This window comes from Ochotona curzoniae, unplaced genomic scaffold (assembly GCF_017591425.1).
Source record: "Ochotona curzoniae isolate NIBS_2020 unplaced genomic scaffold, NIBS_Ocur_1.0 scaffold_1852, whole genome shotgun sequence".
Classification (NCBI taxonomy): domain Eukaryota; kingdom Metazoa; phylum Chordata; class Mammalia; order Lagomorpha; family Ochotonidae; genus Ochotona; species Ochotona curzoniae.
Window position 1 is genome coordinate 20,373,643 of NW_024467087.1, and position 26,652 is coordinate 20,400,294.

At 40.2% G+C, this 26,652-nt stretch overlaps 1 protein-coding gene across 2 annotated transcripts in view; it reads right to left on the reverse strand.

Moving 5' to 3' along the window:
* Nucleotides 1–26,652, reverse strand: part of GRIA3 (glutamate ionotropic receptor AMPA type subunit 3) — a 303,894-nt gene that overhangs the window by 201,021 nt on the left and 76,221 nt on the right. For both annotated transcript variants that reach the window (XM_040999897.1, XM_040999898.1), the window contains exon 4: nucleotides 12,899–13,138. In XM_040999897.1, coding sequence (XP_040855831.1) covers nucleotides 12,899–13,138 — 240 coding nt within the window. The remainder of the gene's footprint in view (nucleotides 1–12,898; nucleotides 13,139–26,652) is intronic.

The following is a 26,652-nucleotide window of genomic DNA, read 5'->3' on the forward strand; positions in this document are numbered from 1 at the left end:
AGATTCTGGACTCTCTGCCATTGTCCATGCCCACAATGAGGGACTGATGACTGTTTATGACAGACTATACTATTGTAATGAAATAGGGGAAATCAGTGTTCAGGGGAGGGGATTTGAGGTGAGTGTAAGGGAAATCCCAGGGCCTATGGAACTGTGTCATATAATAATAAAAACATGGGGAAAAAAGAAGGAAACATCAATCTGTTGAAGGTCTCTGGCTAATTTTCAGAGCTAATGGTGGATGGTTATTTATGTCTCTAGAACCCTCTCTGCAATGGTTATTTGAAAGGGAGTTCTACTTTCATTACAAATGGAAGTGCTGCAACAATCCACAGAATTTTAAAACCAGAAATGTTCACTGTAGATTCTACTGACTTACTTACATGCCCTTGCTACCCTTCTGAAGTGGGCTTACGAAGGCGAAGCATTTTGCTTTGTTCAGTTCTGTAACCTTAGACACATCGCTGACATGATTCCTGCCCTCAGGGCTTGGTCATCGCAAAGAGATTGACTTCATGGCCTCATTTTTGCAGGTGTGAAAACCATGGACCAGAAAATATGTGACTTGTCTGGGATCACAGGGATACTTAGTAACAGAATTGGGACTGGGACTGAGGTTTGGGCTTGATGATGCTTTGTTAATTGGTGGGCAATTCACCTTTCCTAGCAAGAGTGTTCTTGGGGCAGATTTCGCTCCTTGACCAAATGATCAGGCTCCTCTGAATCCTGACCCAGCCAGGCCATAAGGATAGACTGAAATGAACACTGACATAGTTTCTAACAGCTTATGATCCATACCAGGATGTCTCTAGCCCCTCTACAAGTGCATGCCTGCAGAAATTAAAGGTTGCCAAAAGAATCTACTGTTTGTTCCAGCCTGCAACTGAATTGGGGTCTGTTTCTCCCAATCTCTGTGGAAGACAAGGGGTTAAATTTCAATAAGGGCAGTTAACAAACCCAGATGGGTTTCACATGGACCTGCTCCCTCTTCCCACTGCTTTCAATTTGTCACTTTCCTGATTCCACAGAGCTCCCTTCTCATTGCCGCCTCCTTCCTTTACAATGCCTAGTCACCTCTACATAGCGAAGGCAATATCAGTTTACATGGAGCTCCTTTCCCTATTGCAACCTGACTAATTTGTCCTCAACTCTTTAACCAATATAAGCTGTGTTTATCCTTGGCATGGTTAGAGATTCTATGAGACTAAAGAACGTTCCTGGAAAAAAAATGCATATCATCACAACAAATATAAATGCATTTTTGCTGAAGGAATATCATGAAGAAAATGATAGAACTAACAATAAAAACCAGTTTGAATGATAACATTTGATATTAAAAAAAAAAAAGAATGTTCCTGGAGAACTCGCCTCTGCTTGAATTGTGGAGTATTCTTTCCTGCCTCCTAGATGCACAGTGTCCTCTTTGGATTATCTTGGAGAACAGAGGTTAGAATGCTGGTACTCTTTTTGACTGTTTGCTTATGAGACAGCAAATATGGCCACAAAAAGTCTTCTGTACAAGTTGTGTCAACCTCAGTTTAGAGAAATCTTCAAACATCTCTGTTGTTCTTAATAACTCCCTATGGGTCTGTCATCCATGAATGCATCTAAGCCTTTATTTAGGGGGAGGGGAGAGCTATTTATATTTTCAGTCTAATCCTCCACTTGGTGTAAGGAGTTCCATATGTTGCCTCCATTTTCTACCTGCTGTGAGAAGTAGAGCTTCTTCCATTTGTCCTAAACTCACCTCTGTTGGCATATGCACACACACACACACACACACACACACACACACACACACACACACACACACACACACACACACACACTCAGACACTCAGACACTCAGACACTCAGACACTCAGACACACATGCATGTGATTTAGGAGGGCAAATGACCCTTCTAGTATCGCTGCCTTTGTTTACAAGTATATTAAAGCATTGGAGTAATGCAATTGAAAGGAAACAGTGGTGGCTAATTACCCCAAAGTAATTACCCCAAGGATGTAAATCCTTCACAAAAGGATTACCACTGATGCAGGAACCTGTGAAAATCAATGGGTGGCCTGCTATGGACTCAGCATCTAGCCACATGCTGGCTGCCTGCAGTGAAGTTGAAGTACCATCTTAAAGTTCAGTGTGGTCCAGGAACATAACCTGTCAGACTCTCTGCCTGACATGATCTTAATTAGCCTCTGTTCTACTGCCGAGAAAGCCCGCTGAGGCAGTTAGCGCCAGAGAATTAATCAGATCGCTTGTGGAGTTGACAAAGCAAGACAGCAGCTGACACTGGCAACTTATTGATTGGAAAGGATCCAGGAAGGGCTGGGGTGGGGTGGATAGTCTCTATTTGTGCCCCCAATTTCCCTCTGAATGAGATGATCCACTGAGAATTTGGTGGGAGTAGGGGGCGGAGTGAGCTCTGCTTTACCTTATCTGTACTGCCCTTTTACTCCCCATTCTGTATTGTCTTCCCAGCTTCCATATCCTTGTCAGCTAAGGCAGCATGCATAGCCATGCTGATGCCAAACATGTTTGAATGCAAGAAAGAGTACTGCTGATTTTGTTGCAAATTGGCACTTTTTGCTATAGGATTAGTTGGAAATGGAATTTCGCCAAGTAGTTGCTCCCTCCTTTTGTTTACTGCCTGTTTTCAACAACACTGTAATTGCTTTCCATTTAGTTAAAGGAGCATTGTTCCTGTTTTGGTTTTTCTTTTAATTGTGTTTCTTGCCCTGAGCTCTGACATTTGGGAGTGTTGATGGTAATACCATGTTGTTTGGGTTCTAGATATCCACTTGGCCTTAGCAAGCAAGGCAAGGTCATTGCTGGTAGAGACAGTCCTGTGGTGGGCTCTTTGCTATTGATGATTTCTTCCCTGAAGACTTCTTAGGCCAGGCTAGCGTTCCTATCATGCACTCTCTCTTTGAACTTCCACAGTAGTTCAAGTCTGTACCACATGCTTGAGTTCTTATGCTGCTCCATACTAATCTTTACTTCACGTGCATTTGTGCACTAATCTTATTCTGAGTCTCTGGCCATGCTGTAAGCTCTTCAGAGCCAAAGGCTCTCCCTTTTATTGAATGTAACTATTAATACTGATCTAGGCACAGTAAGACAAACTTGATAAATGCTAGATTGGTTCACTGTCAACCCCTGGAGCAATGCCTGCAACCATGGTTTTGACCTGTGGCTTCCTGGGCACAGTTGACATCTTCGGCTGGTTACTTCTGTTTGGGGGGCAGGGACAGTGTCCTGTGCATTGTGGGATGTGTAGTAGCCATCTGGGTCTCTGTTCACTACTAAAATGTGCGCTGGGGGTATTTCTCTCCCTCCCATGGGGGATTATTGTTCTAAAATGGTAGTAACATGAGTTAAAATCCGTTGAGCATATTATCATGTTCCCCTGACGTTAAACACTTGCATACATCCTTTTGTTTAACTCCTACAACAAATCTGCCTTGCTTTAAACTGCTGTTTAAAGGTCTTCAAGGGAGAAATGTCAGTCACAATTGTGGATCTCCATTACAGTCTGTTCCTTCCCAATGAATGTTTAGAAGAATCTTTCTAAGACCTCGCGAGGCCAAATCCTGACTTCTCCAACAAGCCCTTAATGGTGTAAGGACTACCCCTTTGTTACAATGTACTTTTCAGCTTAGTGAGGGTTAATTCCTCAAGGAACTTGATGAAAGCAATGGAAGGTGAGAGCAAAAGCAACCCTGCCAGCTGTCACTTCTTTTTTTTTTTTTTTCAGAAATGTGAATACTGTTCCAAACAGCTAATACATAGCGGAGGAGGTCTTTTGCTCATCCAAAGACATTTTAGGTCATAAAGCAGAATTTCTAGACAGCTCACTGTAGTAGCATTTCTATCCTAACCCCTGACCAGCTGTCCTGTACACGCTGCGATAGGTCATCGGAGGGAGAGGGAGAAAAGAAGAGGGATAAACCAGTGACACTTTGTCCTTCTCCGGGAGAGAGAGCTACTTGAAGCATATGTCCTGACTGTCACACCATCTCTGCCTAGGAAGGACAACCCGAAGCAGAGAATTTGACATTTTAGCTTTGGAGAGGACAGTAATATCTGGCTGGGAAGTTAATTCAATCTCAAATTCTCTGCCACTAAGGAGTTAATGATATATGAAAATTAGTCATGTCCTCTGAGGGACAAATATTCTACTTATGGAAAATACCTTTATAGGAAAACTGCCTTTCTGAGTCTGAGCTGGAAATATTACAGTAAACAGGATCTAATCACAGCGAAGCCTTTTTTTCAGCTTTGCATGACAGCTGTAAAATATGACAGTATTTATTAATAGTCGCTGCAGTCTAATCTGCAGCATTGGAGAGCTACAGCAAAATATGTTAAGCTACTGAGAGAACAATTTCCACAGGAATTCATATTCAGCTTTTGAAAGGATAGTTTAATGTCTTGTGAATTTTTTTTTATCCCCACTACTGATGGACCAACCCCAGGAACAAGCTACTAAGCTAATAACCTTTGTGGAGAGGAAGTGTTTAAATGATAATTTATTTCAAGAGCTGACAACAAATTGCTTGGTGCTTTCTCTCGTTATGCCCGAAAGCAGTCAGGGATGTGCAAATCGAAGCATTAAAAAATATGACAGCTTCAGTATTTTCATTTTCAATGAAACTCTCATTACAGACATATGTGTAGTCTTTTATTCACAATCTAGTCCAAATAGTCATTCACTATTATTATTGTGCGGGCTCTCAGGATGCTCTCAGAGTTGAAGACTCATCACAATAGATTAGGCAGGCTGCAGAAACTACCACACGTCTCAGGTACTGTCAGCCTCGGTTATTGCTGCTCAAACAGGGGAATTTAGTGCCTGTCTCTCACAGGATAATGTGCTCTCTGGGCCTTTCTAATTTATTCAGATGTAAAAAGTAGCTTGAATTTCAATAAAAACTCTCTTGACTTCACTTTTCCCAGAAGGCAAATGGACATGACTGGAATGGGAGCCATCTGTTAGGTTAGCACATCCTTTCATCAGTTCTGAAAGTGAAGGAGGGGGGAAAAAAAACCCACCATGGTTGTCCTTTTTCTTTCTTTTCTAATCAAGGTACCTGCTATTTTCTACAAAATTCCTGATAGTGACCTATTGTTGGCTACTCCTTGCTGGCTGACAAGAAATAGCCTCTTATTAGTGAGGACCTACGGGTGCATATCATCTTGTGCTCTGCCACATTTCTCTGTTCCAGAGAAAACACCTGAGCTCCCTTCATGTCAGAATCAGGTTCTCACCACAGCACTCGGTGTGTGCTTTCTCTGCTCTCACCTTTGTGACTCATCTGCCCTTTACCTGGCATTCTTGACCTGCTGCCTATCTGCTTTCCTAGCAACCTGGTGCCATTAGAGGCTGGGTCCATAAAAGGAAATTCACAACTAGGTTACACCCACAAGAAAACAACCAGGATAAGGAGGATTCAAGTTCAAGATCCTTTGAAGATTGGCCAAGGAGAAGACTGAAGGAAGAGGTGATAGCTGTTTTCAAGTTATAAGAGTATGAGGCAGTAAGACTGCCAGTGAAAAGCACATAACTTGTGGAGTGTGACCGACCTATATTACGATCTGGTCCCATTACATTGTAGCAGTTTGACCCTGGGAATCATCATTTAACCCTTATCTGTCTCAGCTTCTCCAGTTCTAAAGATCCCAGGATGCTATAGCTCACGGTTTTGTATATAATTAGTTATTAAGAAATGACAGCTGTTCTTGCCAAAGTAAGACAACGAAATCAAGACAGTAAGAATGATATATTGATTTGTAACATTGACTGCTATTTGGGTATGTGTATGTTTATAAGGAAAAAAGAGGAAAAGAGGAGGAAGAGCAGAGAGAAGAGAGGGAAAAGGAGGGGGAGGAACAGAAAGAGGGATGAAGAGAGGGAGAGAGGGAGGGAGGGAGAGAGGGAAGCAGAGAAGGAGTGAGAAAGAGAAGATTTTGTGCTTTCTTTGGGAAGTAGGAATGGATAGAGGGAATGAGGAAGGGATGAGCTAAGTTATGTAAGTTGGTGGGGAATCACAGCATGCAGGAAGCTGTGAAGAACTGAAAGGTCAGTTTTTTGTTTGTTTATTTGTTTTTTGCTTTGCGCAGTAGTGTTCAAACCCAGTTACTCTGAAAACATTCATCTGAGGAAAGACTTTTTTCTCCTTGTCCTGAGGAATCTGTCTCTGGGACCTTCAACCTCTCTACTTTCTCAGCTGACAACCTTTCATCTTTTCAGGAGGTGCCTGAAAAGATTAAAAATCTAATGAATGCAAATATCTTTGCTGGGGACTGGGAAGAGTTGGGGGCAAATATTTTTTTTTCCATGCCTCTGAGATAAGTAACTGTTCTGCCAATAAGACTGTCAATTCCCTAAAGGAAGTACTAAGTTTATTTTTAATGTTTTAAATTTTTGAGAGACAGAGAGGAAAGAGGGGGAGCTAGGGAGGGAGAGAGAAGAGGAGGAGAGATCATCCATCTATTGGTTCACGTCCCAAACACAGCTGCAGCTGTGTCCTGTGTCCATTGGAGCTAACCAGAGTCGGCAGGTGCCTGGCAGAGTCTGGCTCTCATTTTCAAATATGTCACTTTCTGGCGAAATTGTGAACACCACAGAGAATTAGGTCACCTGCACCCAAAAGGTAGGCATAATAATGGGAAGAGGTTCACCCCCTCCTTTGACATGGCTTGGACAATATTCTATGTGGCAAGGCACATGTGCAAAGGACTTCCTAAACTGGACCCATAATGCCTGGGAACTCAATCCAGATTTCCCACATGGGTGGCAGGGACCCAATTACTTGACTGAGAACCAACGGCTCCTAGGGTACACATTTGAAGGAAGCTAGAATCTGGAGGAGAGCCAGGACTTGAACTCAGCACTCTGATATGGGGTGCTGCATCTTAGCCAGTAGGCCAAATACTCCTAATTCTGTTCCCTTTAAACCTCACTAGAAGCTGAGCATAAACTAGCACTGGGGAAAGCCCATTCACTGCTGCTGACTGATAGAATTTTTGTTACGATGGCCCATGTTCTTGTCACAACCTTCTGGGGAGAATAGGAAAGGCCTGTGAGAAGGCTGTTGACTTCCAGAGTTACTTGGGAACTGAGTAGGGAGTTTCAGCTTGAGAATGGAAGGCAGCAGGAGTTTATTGAACACTGCCGAAAAGGTAGGGATGAGTTGCCTCAAAGGGCACCCAGAGCTGTTATTTCATTATCTAAACTGAGAGTCACAGCTGGGTTGGGTTCTTTCATCTCTGTGGGCTGTGCCCATTGAAGCCAAGGAGAGTTGTCAGGTGCACGAGAGTCTGGCTGCAGTTCTCAAGTATGTCGCTGTTCCGGAGGAAATGTTAACACTACAGAGAACTAGGTCACCTGCACCCAGAACATAGGTCTAGCAATGGGAAGAGATGGCCACCTCCTTATTAACATAGTTTTAGGTTTTCCTTAATAGGAAGGTATATGGACAATGGACCTCCTAAATTGGACTCACGGCACCTGGGATTGCAGAATTAGAACGTTACACTTGCCTAACTAGAAGTTTCCTCTTTCCTGGATGCACTGACATGTCCAGTCATTAACAGCCAGAGATACATTAGCATGAATTCATTGGCCATCTGAACTGTTGTTGCCAGCCAAGAAAGACCATTTGTCACTAGAAACAAACGCAATACTGGTCAGTTTTGTATGGAGATAAAGAAGCAGATTGGGACAGAAAAGGCTAGGGTTTGCTCCTGTCAGAAAGTATAGTTGTATTCATGTGTCACCGCGAGGAGTCCTGTGAAAATAAGGCATGCAGGTGTCAACAAAGGCAAGGTCCATGGGGATAGACTGCATGCTTAGTCAACATCACAGTCTTTCCAGGAACTGGCCTTTTAGGAATATAGCACTAAGAGCATAATTTTCCACTTTGTATTAATGAACCGAGGTGGCATTTTAGCAACTAAATAATGAGCTGCAAACCTCAAATCAGATCTTTCTCCGCAGACAGGAAGCAGAGCTGAGACAACCAAGCCCTGAGATCCACCGTGTTTTGTGATTCCAGGGAAAGCATTATCCTCCTTGTGCTAAATGTCTTTGAAGTGACCTCAACTATTTCACCCATTTCGCAAGTCCTCATTCATGCATGTCGTTATACATCAGAGTCACATCCATTGTATACTTAGCTTATTTGAATGTAATAATAGATGTTCCTGTCTCCGTCTTCCATGTCTTATGTAATTTAAATGTTCTAAAATTATAATGTGCCATTTCAATTTTCCCCATACATTTTATTACTGTAGCAATAAATGATCACTGCATAAATTGAGAAAATAAATACAGAACAGATATTTTACTGACATTTTTAAAGAAATGAGGCAAATGGCTTGATTTATAGATTTTCCTCCTTTCCTCCCTGCTTTCATCCATGTCTTCTTTCCTCCCTATGTCTCTTTGTCCTTACTTTTTAATCTTTTTTCTCCCTTTCCCATTCTTCCTGCATCCTGTGTATTTTTTCTTTCTTTTTGTTCTTTCTCTCTTTCAGTCCAGCATTGAAAAACAAACATGGACTTACTCTGGAGGTTTGGCAACACTTGGTATATACATGGAGCTAGGATATGTATCAGAGGAGGTACAAAATGTGAAGCTGGGGGCTAACTGTTGGTTATCACACTGAAGAGGAGGATGTGGGAAGGCATCTATTGAAATAACCAAAAGAAAGTAACTATGTGAAGTGTCAAGGGAGAGATGTGGATACAGGATTCTGTGGGTGTTTACAGGCAGGCAAAAATTTGCTCTTCAAAATTGCTTTTCCACCTGCCCAGCAACCTCACTAAGTAGCATCACCATTTAACCAGGTCTGTTGTCCCCAACTTCTTTTGATTTTGTCTCCCAAGTATATTTCTTTTTTTTTTTAAGATTTATTTATTTTTTTACAAAGTCAGATATACAGAGAGGAAGATGATCTGATGATTCGCTCCCCAAGCGACCACAATAGCCGGTGCTGTGCTGATCCGGAGCCAGGATCCAGGAACTTCCTCCAGGTCTCCCACGTGGGTGCAGGGTCCCAAGGCTTTGGGCCATCTTCAACTTCTTTCCCAGGCCACAAGCAGGGAGCTGGATGAGAAGTGGAGCTGCCTGGATTAGAACCGGTGCCCATACGGGATCGCGGCACATTCAAGGCGAGGACTTTAGCCACTAGGCCACCGTGTCAGGCCCGCTCCTAAATATATTTCAACTCCATCCAACTTTCTCCATCTCCAGCCTGGTTTAAGTCGCCATGCCTTTTCATCTGGGTGTCCGTAATAATACCCTTTTACTTGGTTTCTCCCCCACCCTCTTTTTTTTTTTAATTATTGTATCACACTCTCTTCTTTATATACTTAAATCAGATCATGTGACTTCCCTGCTCAGAATTCTCCAGTCAGTTTCCTGTTACAGTTAGAATCAAATGCATGCTGTTCCCCATCATGGTTGTTCCATCTCCTGTTTACCTCTGTAGTCTCCTGGCAACTTTCTGCCCTCTCATTATGCTTTGTATACCACAACACTCTTCAATTACTTAAACATGCCACAGGGCCTTTTTACTCGCTATTTACACTGCTTGAAACTCATTCTCTGTACTCTTTTTAAAATGGCCGTCTTTATTATTATTATTATTATTATTATTATTATTATTATTATTATTATTTTATTTGAAAGGCAGATTTTATGAAGAGGGAAGGAGAGAGAGAGAGAGAGAGAGAGAGAGAAAGAGAGAGAGAGGAAGACAGATTTTTTATCTACTGGTTTACTTCCCAAATGGCTGTAATGTTTAGAGCTGATCCAATCTGAAAAGCCAGGAACTTCTTCTGGGTCTCCTTTGGGGCCCAGGTACCTGGGCCGTCTTTCACTGCTTTCTCTGTCCATAAGCAGGGTTATGGCTCAGAAGCTGAGTGCTAATTGGGAGTATAACTGATGCCTGTACAGGATGCCAGTGCTACAAGCAGAGGATTAGCCTATTGAGCCACCACTCCAGCCCTTGCTCTCTCCTTCTAATTCTTCAGTTTTCAGCTTAAATTCTCCTTCTCTAAGAAGATGTCACTGAGCAGCCTTTTGAACTTAGATCTCATCCTGTGCCATTATTTCTTTGCTTCATTCAGATATGCTTTTTGAAGTGTATAATTATTTGTCAGTTTCCTGGATTTTTGTCTGTGTTTCTCATTAGTGTGTAAGTTAACAGAAAAGACCATAGCTATGTTTTTTTTTTTTTTTAATCATTGTAACCTGAACATTTATTGGATGAATAAGACAATGAATCATTGTGAGCTAGACTGGTCAGGGAAGGCTGACTAGACGATGAAGGATGTGAGATGTGTTTTGAATAATGGAAAGAATTTCATAATCAAGATGAGAAAGAAATTACGAGAGTGTAGTGGAAATGCAGTTGCTGAGGCAGCTGTGGTCCTGGCGCGTTTGGGCGGCCATTGGACATGAGAGCTGTCTGTATCAGGCGGCCATGGGACACAGGAGCTCCCTGCACTGGGTGGCCATGCGACACGAGAGTTCTCCATACTGGGCGGTTCTCATGAGGGAGTCAGAGCAGGTGTGTTAGCTGGTTTACATATAATCATGTTGAGTCTCACAATTTGCCTTTTAGTTTTTTTTTTTTAAGTAGTTAATAGAAAGTCACAGAGAATTGTGAAGTGGAGTTCTGGACAGTGCTTTGACAAGGCTTTCTGAGGAGGAAATTGGTGTGTAAGTTTATAGAAAGTGTTTTTTAATCCAGAGATGATTAGTCCTATTGGTTAAATGGACACATAAGGAAAACATAGAAATTCACATTAGCCAGAAAAAAAAAGTCTTTTGATTCCAAGACCCTGTTTAATGAGAAAATATGTAGGAAAATGAAATAGGATCTGGCTTTTTTTCCCCGACTTTGAGCTAGTAAGCAGAGATGGGTTACAGGAAGTTATGGGATAATACATTTATTATACCCTCAGTTTTTGAACAAATGAAATCTTACAATATTGTTAGAGTTGCTATTTAATTTTTAAAAACTTTTAGGAGACAAGGTGTCTGATTTATAAACTTGAGTTCTGAACACTAGGTTGCTATGCACTAGACTGCACTACATTCAGTACAAGGAGCTGGGCAGCATTTGAGTGAAATAAAATACATTCACATTTAGCAAATTAAGAATTAGAACAATGAAGCTATTTTGGTACTTAAGTCAGACAGGGCTCTGCTTGAACACAGAGTGCTCCTTCCTGACTCTGCCCTTTGCTCCCACTCTTTTTTCTTCTCCTCAATCCCCCATCTCCCACCTGTCTTGCAATCTGTGCCTTACCAATCCTTCAAGGTTGGCACCTTTTGCATGCTGTCTCTGAGAATTCAGCTTATATGGAGCACAGCCTTTTCACAAAATTTAAAGCAATCAGAGTCTAATACAGCTTTCAATTTGATATTATCCCTTGTTGTTTATGAAGTTTCATGAATACTACTTTTTGTTTACCTCTATTGGGAGCATATTATACCTGCATCCATCAAAGCACTGAAATACACCACTGGGGTTGGTAATAGCTTACAGAATAAATGGGCTACTTCACCGATAATATGTAAGTTAGAATTAGCAGCAAGATACAAAGTATGCTGTGTTTGGTATAACATATTAGTAAACTCACAAAATTACATAATATTACATCAACAAGGAATACAATTTGGATGAGGATACCAAAACCAAAAGACCTTCAATGAGTTCCTCAAGGTCAAAGGTCTAGGCAGCAGCAGAGCTTGAACTAGACCTCTGGTTTAGAGCTTTACGTTCACAAAATTTGATAATATTTTGGAAGTTATGGATAAACATGGACCTAGGTATTTCATGATGGGATCCGGTTATAGCAAAATGACAGCCAAGTGACCAGTTCTCTGAGTCCCCAAGAATGAAGTGCTTCATCAAGTTAAGTTGCCTAGAAGAATGTCCCCCTCCCTCTCCCACCTGTACCCTTTCAGAGACACCTCTCAGGAAGATAGGCCTTTCATTTACTCCTTATTTCCCTGCATCTGAAAGCCCTGAGCCACGCAGAACCAGTCCCAGCCCATAACTTGAATGAGAGGCAAGCATGGATAAGGAATACAGTTTGCAAAGTCATGGAGGCCCTTAGTTTTATTGAGGAACCCATCAGAGCTGATGGGATCTTGGAAGAATCTGTGTAGCTGAATTACAATCAATATGCATTAGATAATTCATTGATATGTCTTGTATTAAGATCAGACCTAATTTTGTAGTCTGTTTCAATCAAATATGTTCCCTAATATACTATCTCAGTATTATAAAAACCTTCTACCCCCAAAGCCCAGGTTAGCTGGTCTCCACTCATTATTCTCAGGAGGTAACCACTGAGGCCCTGGAAACTGAAGGCCTGGTGTGGAAGGACAAGCGCTGGAAGCAGGAGATGCTGCCACCAGTCCCACCTGCGTGGTTAACCTGCTGTGAGAAATGCACATTTCCTTTTCTGGGCTTCAGTTATCTCATCTATGAGATAGGGATAATTATAGTTTCTGGCAGGATTAAGTTCCCCAAACTTTCCACCTTAACTTTCTACACTAAGTTGCTTTGACTTTGTAAATTTCAGTTCAGATGAACTAAAATTCAACAATTACGAATGTTGGATTTTTTCAACAGTCATAACTCAACTGCGAGGGTTTCTCAAACTGCGTTTCATTGAAGGCACATGGAGTGGAAAAAATCAGATTTTCAAAGTACCATTACTTTTTGAGTTTTTGGTTTTAATGTTGGATTTAGTTGGTATATCACGTACGGTTTGACAAGAAACATGCAGTTTTATAAAAGGACACATGAGTTGAGCAAGGTTGACTATCACAATCACAGAAATACCGATGAGGAGAGCAGCTGCTTCTTCTTACCTCGCTCTGTGTCGTAGAGGTACACGAATTTCTCCCACTTGTAGTGACCCAGAAGACTTAGAATAGCGCCCTTCAAGGCTGGGCGCATCTGGATGACAAACTGCACATCTGCGTCAGTAGGAAAGCTGGGTGTGACAAAGGACGTGTGCAGGGCCCCACAGAAGGAGGTCAGCGTGTTCATTGACATCTGGTCATAGAATCCAAAAATGGCATACACCCCTCTGGAGAACTGGGAGCAGACTGTAATAAGAAAGAGAAACACACATCAGTGACCCCATGGTCCTCTGCTGTGGCTTGCAGAATGGGAACTAGAGGCCATAGTTAGGCCCTAAATTACTTGCCTCAGGAGGAAACCAAGACTGCAAAAAAATCTTGAAAAATCCCTTTAAGTTCAGGTCCCCAGTAGAAAACTAATGGAGCGAAGAATTTGTGTGACACAGTTGCATGCCAGCTGTGTTTTCTGTGAGCAGGAAATTAAGAACATGTAGGAATAAAAGAAGTGGAAGTTGATTTACCCTCTTTCTGCACCCCTCCCTGCTCACTTCTGTGGCATTTGCTGCTCTTGTACTAGTACCACGCTGCCCAGGAGCTTCTTAGTGTAACTAAGACTCCATCAAGGTGTAACTTGCTTGTGTCACACCTCTTCAATGTTTTTTGTTCTAGAAGACAATGATAGCTGAAGATTTAGACTAACTGGAAATATGTTCTTTGTTCCAGGTAGTATGTTTTAACCATGGTTACATTATTATTAAGACCCTTATATATGCTATTAATTTAAAGGAATATCTTGCCGAAGTATCATTGGCAAATTTCTGTTTTGATCCTTTCCTGCCTATTTTAGTAGGTCACATACAGAACTTTTGTGTCTTCCTCATGGTTGTTGCCAGCTTTCTTACATTTCAAAGTGGACTATACCAATGTCTCATTCTTCTTGCCCAGATGATCTTAACAAATGTGGACCAGTTTCAATCTTAGCTTCAGTAGAACATAATTAGCAAAGCAAATCAGCTACAACAACACTGTGTGGTGCATTCCCAAATCAAGTAGAAATGACCTTTAGATTATCTACACCATTGCTCCCTTCCATGCAGGTGAAGCAAAAATAGCAGGCATAATATGGCATGATTTAAGGGGTCCTGCATGGTTTCCTTTATCTGCTATGCAACCCTAAATATCACTAGTAGGCTTAATTCTTCAAGTTTCTTGTGTTCAAAAAGTTTGTGACTTGGGAGGAATGATTAAACAGAATATTTTAAAGCTGTTATCATGGCAGTGTAGATTAGTATGCCCTATTAAATAACTGGACAATGAGAGTGCCAACAGATAAGTTTTGATGGGGATGGGTGAGGTAGAGAAGAGAGTGTGTCTGAAGAGAGGGTCTGAAGTCCTTCATGAGAAGAGAAGCAGTGAAGGCACTGGGGCACCCAAAAGGGGGAAGGCAATGAAAGCAGGCTGGGAGCAAGCGATAATCACAGCATTCATTTCTTGATTCTACTGCTCTGTTGTGAAAAAAAGAGAGTTCTAAGCATCTGTAGTATCTAGCCTTTCTTGCATTCTGTTGAAATTTATGTGGATCAGGACTGCTTTTTATCAGTCAGACTCAAATTTTCAGCTTGAGGGCAGCATTTCAAAGGTGCTTATTAGATACCCGGCCAGCTCCCAAAGCAAAAGCTCTAGGGCCACAGCTTGCGAAATTCTAAGTGACCTACAAAAACATGCACAGAAAGTCTTTATAGTAAAAGGAATAAAAAAAAAACACTAGAGAATGAGTCTAGGGTACTTTGATACAGGGGTTCAAATGGAACACACAGAAAAAAATGGGTATCTTAGAAATATTAAAGAAAAGTATCATTTTCAAATTCATCCTCTAAATAGAAGCTTTGTAGTACCAGGACAATTCTTGGTCAGTACATGTACTTTTCTATCAACATATCAATAGTAACTATAACAGCTAGCTATAAAAACAGCCAAAGACTATGCTAAATACTATTTAAGTGTTATCTCATTAAAAATGTCCACCTACCCTATTTTATAAATAAGAATTCTGAGACAAAAAATGTTCTAGCTAGTTAATGGAGGAGCCAGAATTTGAATTTGAGTCTGACCTCAAAACTCACATTTCCTCAAAGAGTAATTATTGGCTCATATACGATAGAGGTTCCAAATTAGCAAATAAAAATGTACACTGTCCAATTAAATTGTACTTTCAGATAAGTAACAAATTATCTTTAGTATAATTGTGCCCTGAATAATATACATTACAATTATTTATTTATCTGAAATTCAAATAAACTAAGCACCTTGTACCTTTTCTTGCAACTTTTGAAAGCTTTACTCTGCTAGCTCTGCCCTCAGACCAGGGAGGGTTGCCCAAGTGGCCACTGGGCTTATCTGGACAATAGGATGCTGGACTCTATGCTGGGTATATGCTTGCAACGAAGGAATCTCAACTGAACTTGAACTGTGGTTATGCAGCAAGGTGGAGGAATCCACCATGGATAGAGGGTTGTGGGAGGGGTGGGGGGAATCCCAGTACCTATAAAACTGTTTCACATAATACAATGTTACTAACAATAAATAATAATAATAATAAAATAAACACACACACACAAAAAGAAAGTGGTTGTTCTTAGTGAAGGTCATGGGGCTGGAAGGCTGGAACAAGCCATCATGGACCTTCAACTGAAATGTTTAGGAAGGTAGTGAATAAATCTCAGATCCTTGGAAACTAACAAGACAAGATTGAGGATTTATAAATTCTATAGAAGAAATAGCTTTGTAGGGAAATGCAACATATTTTCAATATGGAGAAGCCCAACCTGGAAGAGAAAAACATAGCTGTGGTCCACGAAGGGTTTCCAAAAACCATTCACATCTGGCAAGCAAACAGAAAACAAAAGGAAACACATTCTGCTGCCAACATATATTCTTGAGTAACCCCTCTAGATCTGCAGATCACTACCCCAGCCTTAGTGGATGGAGGGATGGTGTTCCCACAGCTCCAGATCCCTTGCATCTGTTAGCAAGACCTATATGGCTGCTGAGACCAATAGAAGCATCTTCTAATGCTGTTACCACCAGTTACTGTGGAAGAAGATACAAGGAAGATCATACTGCAGCATCCATCTGGAAATAAAACCAAAATTAACTACAAAACTGATACTTGATAATGGATCCTCAGGAAAAAGCTTTGGATCACAAAGGCCACTCTTTGAAAGTGTTACAAACAACTCACCTTTGCGATACACAAAGATCACCATAGGGACACAAGGATTATGAAAAAGCAAGATAACATGGTATCTTCAAAGAAAGCACAATAATGTTTATATAACAGGTTTCAAAGAGGACAAAATGGACAGCATTTTGGACAGCCTCCTCAAGAATCCAAAAGAATGGTGAAAAGATTATTCAAAGAGATAAAAAGGAATGCAGACAGACAGATGAATGAAATCAGGGAAACAATGTATAATTTGTATGAAAAATTCGGCCTGGAGATCTTACAAAAGAACCAAACAGAAATCTTCTAAATGGAGATCAGTAAGTCCAATTTTTAAAAAAGTACAGTCAAAACCCTCAATAATACACTAGGTAAAACAGAAGAAAGATGACCTCAACATGAGGATAAGTCTTTTCAAATATCCTAGTCAAGACCACCCACCCACCCTTCCCCAATACACACATCACACACACCAAAGAAAAAGATTTAAAATGAAATAAAACAACCTTCTGTACCTTTGGAATGCCATTAAAGTGAACAAATATTCAAATTAGGAGATTCCTGAGGGTGATGACATGAGAGCTGAAAACTTCCTCTCTGGAGAAATATGTGACCATCTGAGTACAGGAGGCCTGTAGGCCTCCACTATGATGACCAGAAAAACTTCTCATTGTGACATCGTTAGAGTGAAACTCTCAAAAATGTAACAGAGAATTCTAAAATTCTCAAGAGAAGAGTGTCAAGTTACTTTTAAGGGAATGTCCATAGGATTAACAGATTTCTCAACAGAAACTCTGTAGGTCAGAAGTGAATGAAATAACATTTTTTCCCCAAAGTATAGCTGCCAAATAAAAATACTTTATCAAAGAATGTTATCTCTTAAAAAATTTATTTCTTTTTTCTCTTATAATACTTTAAATTTTTGAAAATTTATTTTTAACATTGTTTATGTAGTTGGGAGGGATGTGTACCAATATGCCATTTGCCCTACCATGCCTGCTCCAGCCCTGGATCTCATGCCTGACAGTGGGTGCAGCAAATCTGCATGGCATGTTCTGCTCTCAGTCTTGGCTTTTGCTTGTGGCAATGGGAGCTGTAGCCTAGTCCTGCCAGCATCCTCCCAGCCCCAGCTTCCTTGAGTCTGCAATCCACCAGGGAGACCCAGAAAAAAACTTTTGGCTCTTGGCTCCCAGTTTTGGTCCGACCCAACCCCAGCCATTCATTGTGGCCATTTGGGGAGTGAACAAGCAAATGGAATATTCTCTCTCTCTCTCTCTCTCTGTGTTTGTAACTCTGACTTTCAAGTAGATAAATAAAATTTTACAAGACCAGAATTATTTTGGTTCCAAAAACCAAAGAAAGACATAACAAAAGATCATGGAAAATATGAACATAGATTAAAAAATTCTCAATAAAATACTGGCAGATCAAATCTAATAACTCATCAAAAATATCCAGCACCATGGTCACGTGGATTTATTTCAGGGATGAATGGTTACACATATGTAACTAAACAAATGTAAATCACATCACCACAATACAGTATAAAAATTATGAGATCATTCAAAGGAAAAAAATTAACACCCATTTATGATGAATAGCTAGAACAGGTTTATTATAGATAGAACATGCTGCAATGTAATAAAGGCTGTGTGTCACAGCTCCACGGACAGCATCATTCTGAATGGAGAAAAGCAGAAAACATTTCTTCTAAGTTCTGGAACCAAAGAATGTGTGCTGTTACCACTCATTCAAAATAGTACTGACAATTTTAACTAGAGTCATTAGAAAGGAGAAAAAATAAAGAGCATACAAATAAAAAAAGAAGAGGAAGCCACATTTTTCCTGCTTCCAGATGACATGATTCTATAAAGAGAAACCTAAAGATTCGATCAATTCTTAGAATTGTTTTTTTTGTTGTTTTTTTTAAAAATCAATAAAATTGTAGGACGCAAAATCAACAAACAAAAATTAGTAACATTTTTTTGCCCAAATAGTAAAACTCTACTGAGAAAAAAATTACATGAGCAATACCATCCACAATAGATCCAGAAAAAAAAAAAAACCCTTGGAAGAAATTCAGTCAACAAAGTAAAAGAACTCATCAATAAAAAATCATGATACATGGATGGATAAGAATGAAAAAGACATACAGAAAAATGGAAAGACTTCTCATGTTAATAGATTGAAATAATATCATTAAAATATCTGTATTAACCAAGCCACTGTACAGATTCAGTAATCCTCATCAAATTAGAAATATAATTCTCTGAACTAGAAAATCCTAAAATCCATATGGAAGTAAAAAGTTTCTAAAATGTAAAAGCAATGTTCATGAAAATGTACAAGGCTAAAGGACATCACAATACTAGATTTTGGGACATGTTATAGAATTATTGTAATCAAATTGCATGATACTGGCATAAAAAGACAATGTGATGGACTAGGAAGACCCCAGAAATGATTTCATATATCTACAGCCAACTGAAATTTAGTGCCAAAAACATATAATGGAGAAAATATAGTCCCTTCAATAAATGGTGCTGGAAAAATTGGACGTTAATATTCAAAAGATTGAATTTTGATCCCCTACCTCTTCTTCTATATAAAAATCAATTCTAAGAATAAGCGTGAATTCAATGTAAGACCTGACATTATACAACTGCTAGAAGAAAACATAGGTAAAACAGTTCAAGAGATTTTCATAAGCAACTATTTCTTGGAAAGCACTCCAAAATAAATTCAAGAAAAAGAAAACAAAACAAAAAAAAATAGACAAATGGGATTATGTCAAACTAAGAGGCAAGGAAACAATCAGACTGAAAAGACAACTAACAGAATTTTTATGGAGCATATATGAGAAATTCAAAATAATAATTTAGATTTCAGTTAAGAAATGGGCAAAGACTTTTCTCAAATGCAAGTACATTGAAGAAATGCTATTATCATTAGCCTTCAGGGAAATGCAACTCTAAAACCCAATGAGGTATAATTTTACTTCACTTAGAATGGTTATTATCAAAGAGACAATAATAAATCCCTTACATGCTGCTGGTGGGACTGCAAAGTAGTAAAACCCTTATAGATTCCTCAGAAACTTAAAATAGATCTACCATTTAAACCAGGTATGCAACTTCTTGGTTTATATCTAGGGCAAATGAAATCACCATGAGACACTTGCACTCCATGTTCATTGCAGTACCGTTCACAATAGTCAAAACTGGAATCAATGTAGGGGTCCATTGATGGATGAATGATTAAATAAAAATTGGTTTGTATACACAATGGAATGTTATGCTGCCATAACGAAATGCAATCTTGACATTTGCAGCAACGTATATAGAACTGGAGGTCATTAAGTGAAATCAACCAAGCACAGAAACACGAATATTGTGTTCTCTCCCATATGTGGAAATTAACAGAAACAGTCAATCTGAGTTTAGACTAGTCACTAGAGGACAGGATTAACGGTATAAGCTTATCATGACTATCGGAGGGTACGAAGGATGGGAGGGTGGAGATTAGAGAGAACTTGAATAACAGGTACCAAAACACAAAGTCACATAGCACAGTGGGGGTGACTGTGGCTTACAATAATGTATTGTACACTGTTTAAATAAATGGAAAGTAGGAATTGATATGTACCAAAGACAAAGGAAAGATAAAATAGGCTAATAACCCAATCTGATTGAGATATTGTGCCATATCCCATAAAAGTACTTATATTAACTAAAACATTTAAAAAATAATTTTTAAAAAGCAGGTATGTTACAGTGGTGAGATTCTGTTAACAAAAAAGCTTTGTATTCTTTCGTCTTTTTTGTCTTCAGGGTATAGAATTAATCATTGCTAGTTCATAGATAGAACTTTAATATTTTATTTTTTGCATTCACTTATTTATTAAGCTATAGGAAATACCCGTAAACCTTTTACCAGACTAAAAACATTAGTTATAACTTATTTTTCCATCTTCCCATCAGGCAACTACTATCTTACATTTTATATTTATTATTATCTTGGTCTTTTGAAAGCACACACATGCACAAATAACACATTGTGGAGTTTTATATTTTATCTATATAGAGGGAGCAAATTTCATCTATTTAATGTATACAGTTTCAAAAGTATAGTGATACTTCCCATCTTACCCTCTCTCTTTTGCTCCCACCCTTGTTTCTCCTTCCTTTCTTATTTTTCTTCTATTTTTACAATGGTACACTTTCAGTTTACTTTATAATTACTGAGCTTCACCCTTCACTAAATAAAGAAGTAAACAAGTGGTAAGTATAAAAACTGTTGTTCCTCAAGAGCATATAGAAGGGTTATAGATGATAATCAAATCTCAAAATGTCAGTTTTGCTCATATGTATTTGTAGGTGCTCTATGTATTAGTTATCACATATCAAGGAAGCATGATATTTGTGTTTTGGGGGACTGACTTATTTCACTTAGCATAATGGTCCCCAATTGCATTCCATTTTGTTTCAAAAGACAAAATTTCATTTTAAGCATTCCATTATGCATATATACTTTATCCAAGATGTCACCATTGATGAACATCTTGGCTGATTCAGCATCTCATATATTATCAATTGAATTCATATAAACATGAAAGTGCAGATAACTCTCTCACATGCTGATTTCATTTCCTTTGGGTGAATTCTCAGGAGTGGGATGGCTGGGTTATATAATAGATTATTTTCAGATTTCTGATTACTCTTTATAGTGTCTTCCATAATGGCTGTCTAGTACATTCCCACCAACTGTGGGTTTTGCTTATTTTTTTTTAAAGATTTATTTTTTTATTATTTTTTTTATTGGAAAGGCGGATATACAGAGAGGAGAGACAGAGAGGAAGATCTTCCGTCCGATGATTCACTCCCCAAGTGAGCGCAGCGGCCGACGCCCATATGGGATCCCGGGCGTGCTAGGCGAGGACCTTAACCACTTGCGCCACCGCACCGGGCCCTCCAAATAAAATTTTATGTGGAGACATCCAAAACATAGAAAATGCCAAGTGGGTCTCTTCTCTTCTGGTTGAATGTAGTTCCATTGGTCTGACGCCTTGCTATCATAAGGAAACTATGGCACAAAAATAAAGGAGGGGGCCCGGCAGCATGGCCTAGCGGCTAAAGTCCTCGCCTTGAACACGCCAGGATCCCATATGGGCGCTGGTTCTAATCCCGGCAGCTCCACTTCCCCTCCAGCTCCCTGCTTGTGGCCTGGGAAAGCAGTCGAGGACAGCCCAAAGCTTTGGGACCCTGCACCCGTGTGGGAGACCTGGAAGAAGTTCCTGGCTTGTGGCTTCGGACCGGCATAGCATCAGCCGTTGCGCTCACTTGGGGACTGAATCATCAGATGGAAGGTCTTCCTCTCTGTCTCTCCTCTCTGTATATCTGACTTTCCAATAAATAAATAAATAAATCTTTAAAAAAATAATAAAAAATAAAGGAGGTGTCTTAAACAAGGTCGTACAGTGAGTTATGAACCAATGTATCAAAAATGGTTTTAGCATCTTTTTGCCATTCCCACTCTGGTGATATCAAGGGCAGTGTAGGCCAGGATTTGCCTGGCATGAAAGTGACTTACTTTCAAAGCCTAGTTCTCAGCCGAAGTGGAATAGATGGTTCTACCAGGGGTTTCCCATGACTTTTCTTGCAGCTTCTTTCCACGTTCCCTGCATCCCCAAATGTCAACAGTGAGAGCTGGTCAGTTATTAAGGATCTTTTGGCACTCGTGATTTTTTTTTTATTGGAAAAAAAAATACAGAGAGGAGGAGAGACAGAGAGGAAGATCTTCTGTCTGATGGTTCACTCCCCAGGTGAGCGCAATGTACAGAGCTGAGCCAGTTCGAAGCCAGGAGCCAGGGTCCCAAAACTTTGGGCCATCCTGAACTGCTCTCCCAGGCCACAAGCAGGAAACTGGATGGGAAGTAGAGCTGCCGGGATTAGAACCAGTGCCCATATAGGGATCCTGGCGAGTTCAAGGCGAGTACTTTTACCATTACGCTATCGTGCCAGGCCCACACTTGTGATTCATTTGGAGGAATGTGTTTCCTTTTCTTGAACTGTTCCAGTAATCATACCCATTTCTTTAGCTCAGAAAATCACCCTTGGTGAAATGGTGGTGGAAGAAATCTTTGTTTTGGCATCTTTGTTAGGACATCAGGAAGTGAAGAAGGCTCCGGAAGTGCAGCACCTTCTGAGCTAAGTAGACCTTGTTTCCTAGTCATGGCTCTGCCAGGTGTAAGTTGTGTGACTTTATGTAAGTTCCTTAACCTCTCTCTACCTGACCATATGATCATTTTTTACTGAGGCAGCTCCTGCAGTTAGATCATAAAGGTTGAAATCTTATATCTACCACTTTTTAAAGCAAGCTACTTAGTATTGTGCCTTTGACTTGTTTTCTTCAATTACAAAATTGGAATGATGATAGTATCTGTCTCAGCAGGCCATGGACGTTCTTTGATGGAGACACCTGTCACAGTGCCTGACTGAAGCGACAGATACTAAATGAATGCTAGCCCTGCATTCACACAATCTGTATTTATTTAGCATCTACTGTGGTGAGGAGAGACTATTGTAGATGTCAGGAGACACAGGAGTGATGCGATGATCCTGTCTGTTGGAATGTATATACGAAATACAAGAAATGAAGAAATGAAGATACAAAGCAGCTCAGCTTCATATGCTCCCCTCTCTTTGTTAGCATACTTTGCCACTCTCTTAGTGTAAGAACGCTATCTTTCCCACGTTCCTCACGGTCCTCTATCTCTCACTGAGTCCCCAGGAGGGCACTGTTGCTATCATTTATTCAGTGATTTTTTTTTCTATTCTCATTTCTGGGTAATAATGCATTAAAAGCAAAACCATGCTAATTTGCTTGAAGAACAGGCTGCTGTGCTGTGTCCCTTCCCCTTCCTGTGTAACGCCCTTGTGCTGGTGAAATGCTGCCTGCACCCCCCGCTTCCCCCCCCCCCCCGGGCCTCTGTGCCTTCTCAGTGTGAAATAGCTTGGCTGGCTGCTTCCTGAAAGTACCTGTTTCCATCTCTTCGCACTAGCAAAACACCAATCTGTTGTCGAAGATGTCATTTCTGACCTCATCCTGGATACCTGGGGGATCTAGTGTAGCTCCCCAGCTATACTTCCTTTATAGGTGAGTGACAAGTGAGGCTTGAGCCAGCTGTCACACTTTTATTTATAGTCCCCAAGTCTGTAGGGTCGGGATAGGTATTGTTAATGTACAGTGTGGTGGCTAATTACACCATCCATATTCCAAAAGGCATCATTACACAAATGTCAAACAACTTGATTACCCCAAAGATCAGCGTAGCAATATTGCATATCATTTACAGAACCTTTTTCATACTCTTTTGAATCAATGGGAAACAAGGACACTAAAGTCTGTTGCGGACTTAATGAACACATTTGAAGCAAGCAGGAAGCAGCAAAGCATGGCTATGAAGGAATAGAAACACATAAATCCAAGAATGTTGTCCAGGTAATACCAGAGCGCAGTGAATTCCAGTGGAACAAAGGAACTTGGAGCTGGGAGGGATCTTTAAGAGATCATAAAGTCTGGTGCCTTCTAAAGATGGGGTATTGGCCCATGATGAATTTTTCAGTCTGTTGTAGTAAATGAGTGTGTGTGTGTGTGTGTGTGTGTGTGTGTGTGTGTGTGTGTGTGTGTGTGTGTGTTTGGATTAAATCAATAGCTACTTTTTCAGGAGGGACAGTCATTTTCTCTATCATTTCTAGGTTTTAGTACTGTAAGTAGAGTACCTTCTGAAATTGTGGCTGTCTTTACAATAAATGATGAGAGGTTTACTATCTAGGACATACAAATATATTTGTATTTACACATCAGTATAATTTAGTGCAAAAATATGAACCTCTTGCAGGTTTTCCTAATATATGTTTTCCCATGAGCTTTTTGAGATTCTTTCATGTGCTTTAAAACATCGCAGCAGAATAGATTTATGTTTTAATTACATTTTCATGAACTTTTAAAATGTTCACTCAATTTTGCTTATTTTAAAGACAGAGGAGAGAGAGAGAATGAACACCCATCTATCCACTGGCTCACCTCCAGATGAAGTTAGGCCGGGCCAGACCAAAGCCAGGAATCTAGAACTCAATCCATGTCTCCCACATGATGACGGGGCCTCAAGTACTTGAGCCATCATCTGCTTCCTCCCAGGTGCATCAGCAGGAAGTAGAACCGGAAGTGGAGGGGGGAATTGGCCCTAGACACTCTGATATACGAGTTGCAGGAGTCTCATGCAGTAACTTATGTGCTGTGCTACAAGGCACACATTGTCAAGAACTTCTTGAAGTACCCTCATATCTGTATCTGTTTCATGTTCTATGTGGTAAAGAAAATAAAGCCTTCCTCATAATGTCTATATCCTAATCCTACCCCCCCCCAAAATCTGTGAATCAGGTTACACAAAAATGGTAATTAGAAGTTTCAGATAGAATAAAGTTTGCCAATCAGCTAACTCTGCAAGAACAATATTATGCTGGATCATCTGAGTGGACAGTGTAACTTCAAGCTCCTTAAATGTGGGAGACAGAGGCAATAAAAAAAAGGATATAAGATTGATATGATATGGGAAGCACTTGATTGGCTATTCCTAACTCTGAAGGTGCAAGGGAGCCATCAGCCAAGGGATGTGGCTCATCTAAAGGTTGGAAAGGAAAAGAGGTTCTGTTTGGAGCCTTAAGGTGGAAGTTCAGCCCTGCTGATGCCTTTGTGTCAGCATACAAGATTCATACAAGACTCCTACAAGATTATTGACCTACAGATCTGGAAGATGGTAGATTTGTCTCATTTCAAGCCAATAATTTTGGGAAGACTGGTTACAATAGTGAACAGAAAACCAAATACACATGACATGGCAAAATGAAGAGATTGATAACTCCCCAGATCAAGCTGTAATCTTCTTATCATTTTTACCCTTTAAAATATTACTTCTTCAAGAAATTCAGAAGTTTGGAAACTAATGATCTAGTTCAACCACCTCCTGTAAGGTCATATTGCCTCTCTGAATCCTCGTAGTAAAACTAAGCTCACACCCTTGTTGTAGGACAGCTCTGATGGCTTTAGAACTCTTTCATGAATTGAGCCCATTTTTACTCACTGGGCCTCCCGAGTGGCACATGATATGTCTAATTCTAATTCTACATGTCGTCACTTTACTTTTTTTCAGGAAGCTTGAAAATGTAATTGATGTACTCAGGATACAGGTAATAGCTAGTAGCCATTCAAGTGTGTGTCTGTGGTCTCTATTGCTGCCTTCTTCCTGTCAGGTTAAATCTTCTGAAAAGATCCCATTTCTCCCTAAATCCCCATAACCTCCATAAGCTATCCTTTGAATTTATTTATCATCCTCACCGATGACGGGGTAAAGAGGAGCTGGTTGTCGTCAGTTTCTGCTGCTCTGTTTCTGCTCCATGTGACTCTACAGAAACAGTAGTCAAGTTTCATGATGACCTCCTTCCTCCCTGCCAAATCCAATGCTATTCATAGCTGTCCCTCCATGTGACTGCTGAGGCACATTTGCTATTTGGTGTTGGCCAAATCCTCTCCCTCGAAACCCTTCTCTCCTGTGATCAGAGCAGGAAACTGATGCCTCTCCCCATCTCACTCGTGCATTTCTTCTTGGCACACCTGCTCAAAGAAGCTGTTTTCAAAGATTTTTGTCATTGATTCTCTTTTCTTCTTATTCTAAATGGGTTCTTTCCTCATTCAGGACATAGCTATGGAGGTTTTTGTACCCCAACCTCACTACTTCCATGCATGAATTCCTGGAAGAAAACTGTGGCGTTAGCCACCAAGTTCCAGATCTACATTTCAACTGCTGACAAAAGAGCAAGTAAACATTTTGTTTTTCTACTCCCATCCTCCACCTCTGAGTCTGCTCCTATTGTTTCTGTTGTTGTTGCTGTTGTTGCTAATGCATCACTCTTTTTCTAGCCACACTAGCAAGTTACTTAAGGGTCTTTTTAGCATTTTCTCGTTTCTCACTACTCTGTGTTCTACTTTGTACTACTGTATGAATTATGCCTCTAAAGCATGTGGAGATTCACCTCCTGGTCTTCTTCAGTTCTTCTCTTACACTGTAAGAGTGGTTTCTTTAATTGGCCACCTGGTTCCAATGTTTTCCTAGTCTGTCAGTTTAACTCTTCTCCTTATTGTTCCAACTGATCCATCAAAATTCCCATTTCTGCAAGAATCTGCCCTATGTAGTAGTTGTTAATGGCTGATAGGTGACTTTTTTAGTCTTGGCACTATTGATATTTGGGGATGGATCATTCTTTGTTCCAAGAGCTGTCCTGTTCATTGGAGGCTGTTTAGTGACACTTCTTGGCTCTACTTGCTAAACCCCAAGAGCACTAGCCCCACCTCCAATTGTGAAACTTCAACATGGCCTCAAAATTTCACTAAATATCCCCTTCCTCCCACATTAATATTAAAAAGATTAACTTGTGACTTTCTTCTTGCAGAGAACAAAGCCTTGGCCCTGTAGAAAATA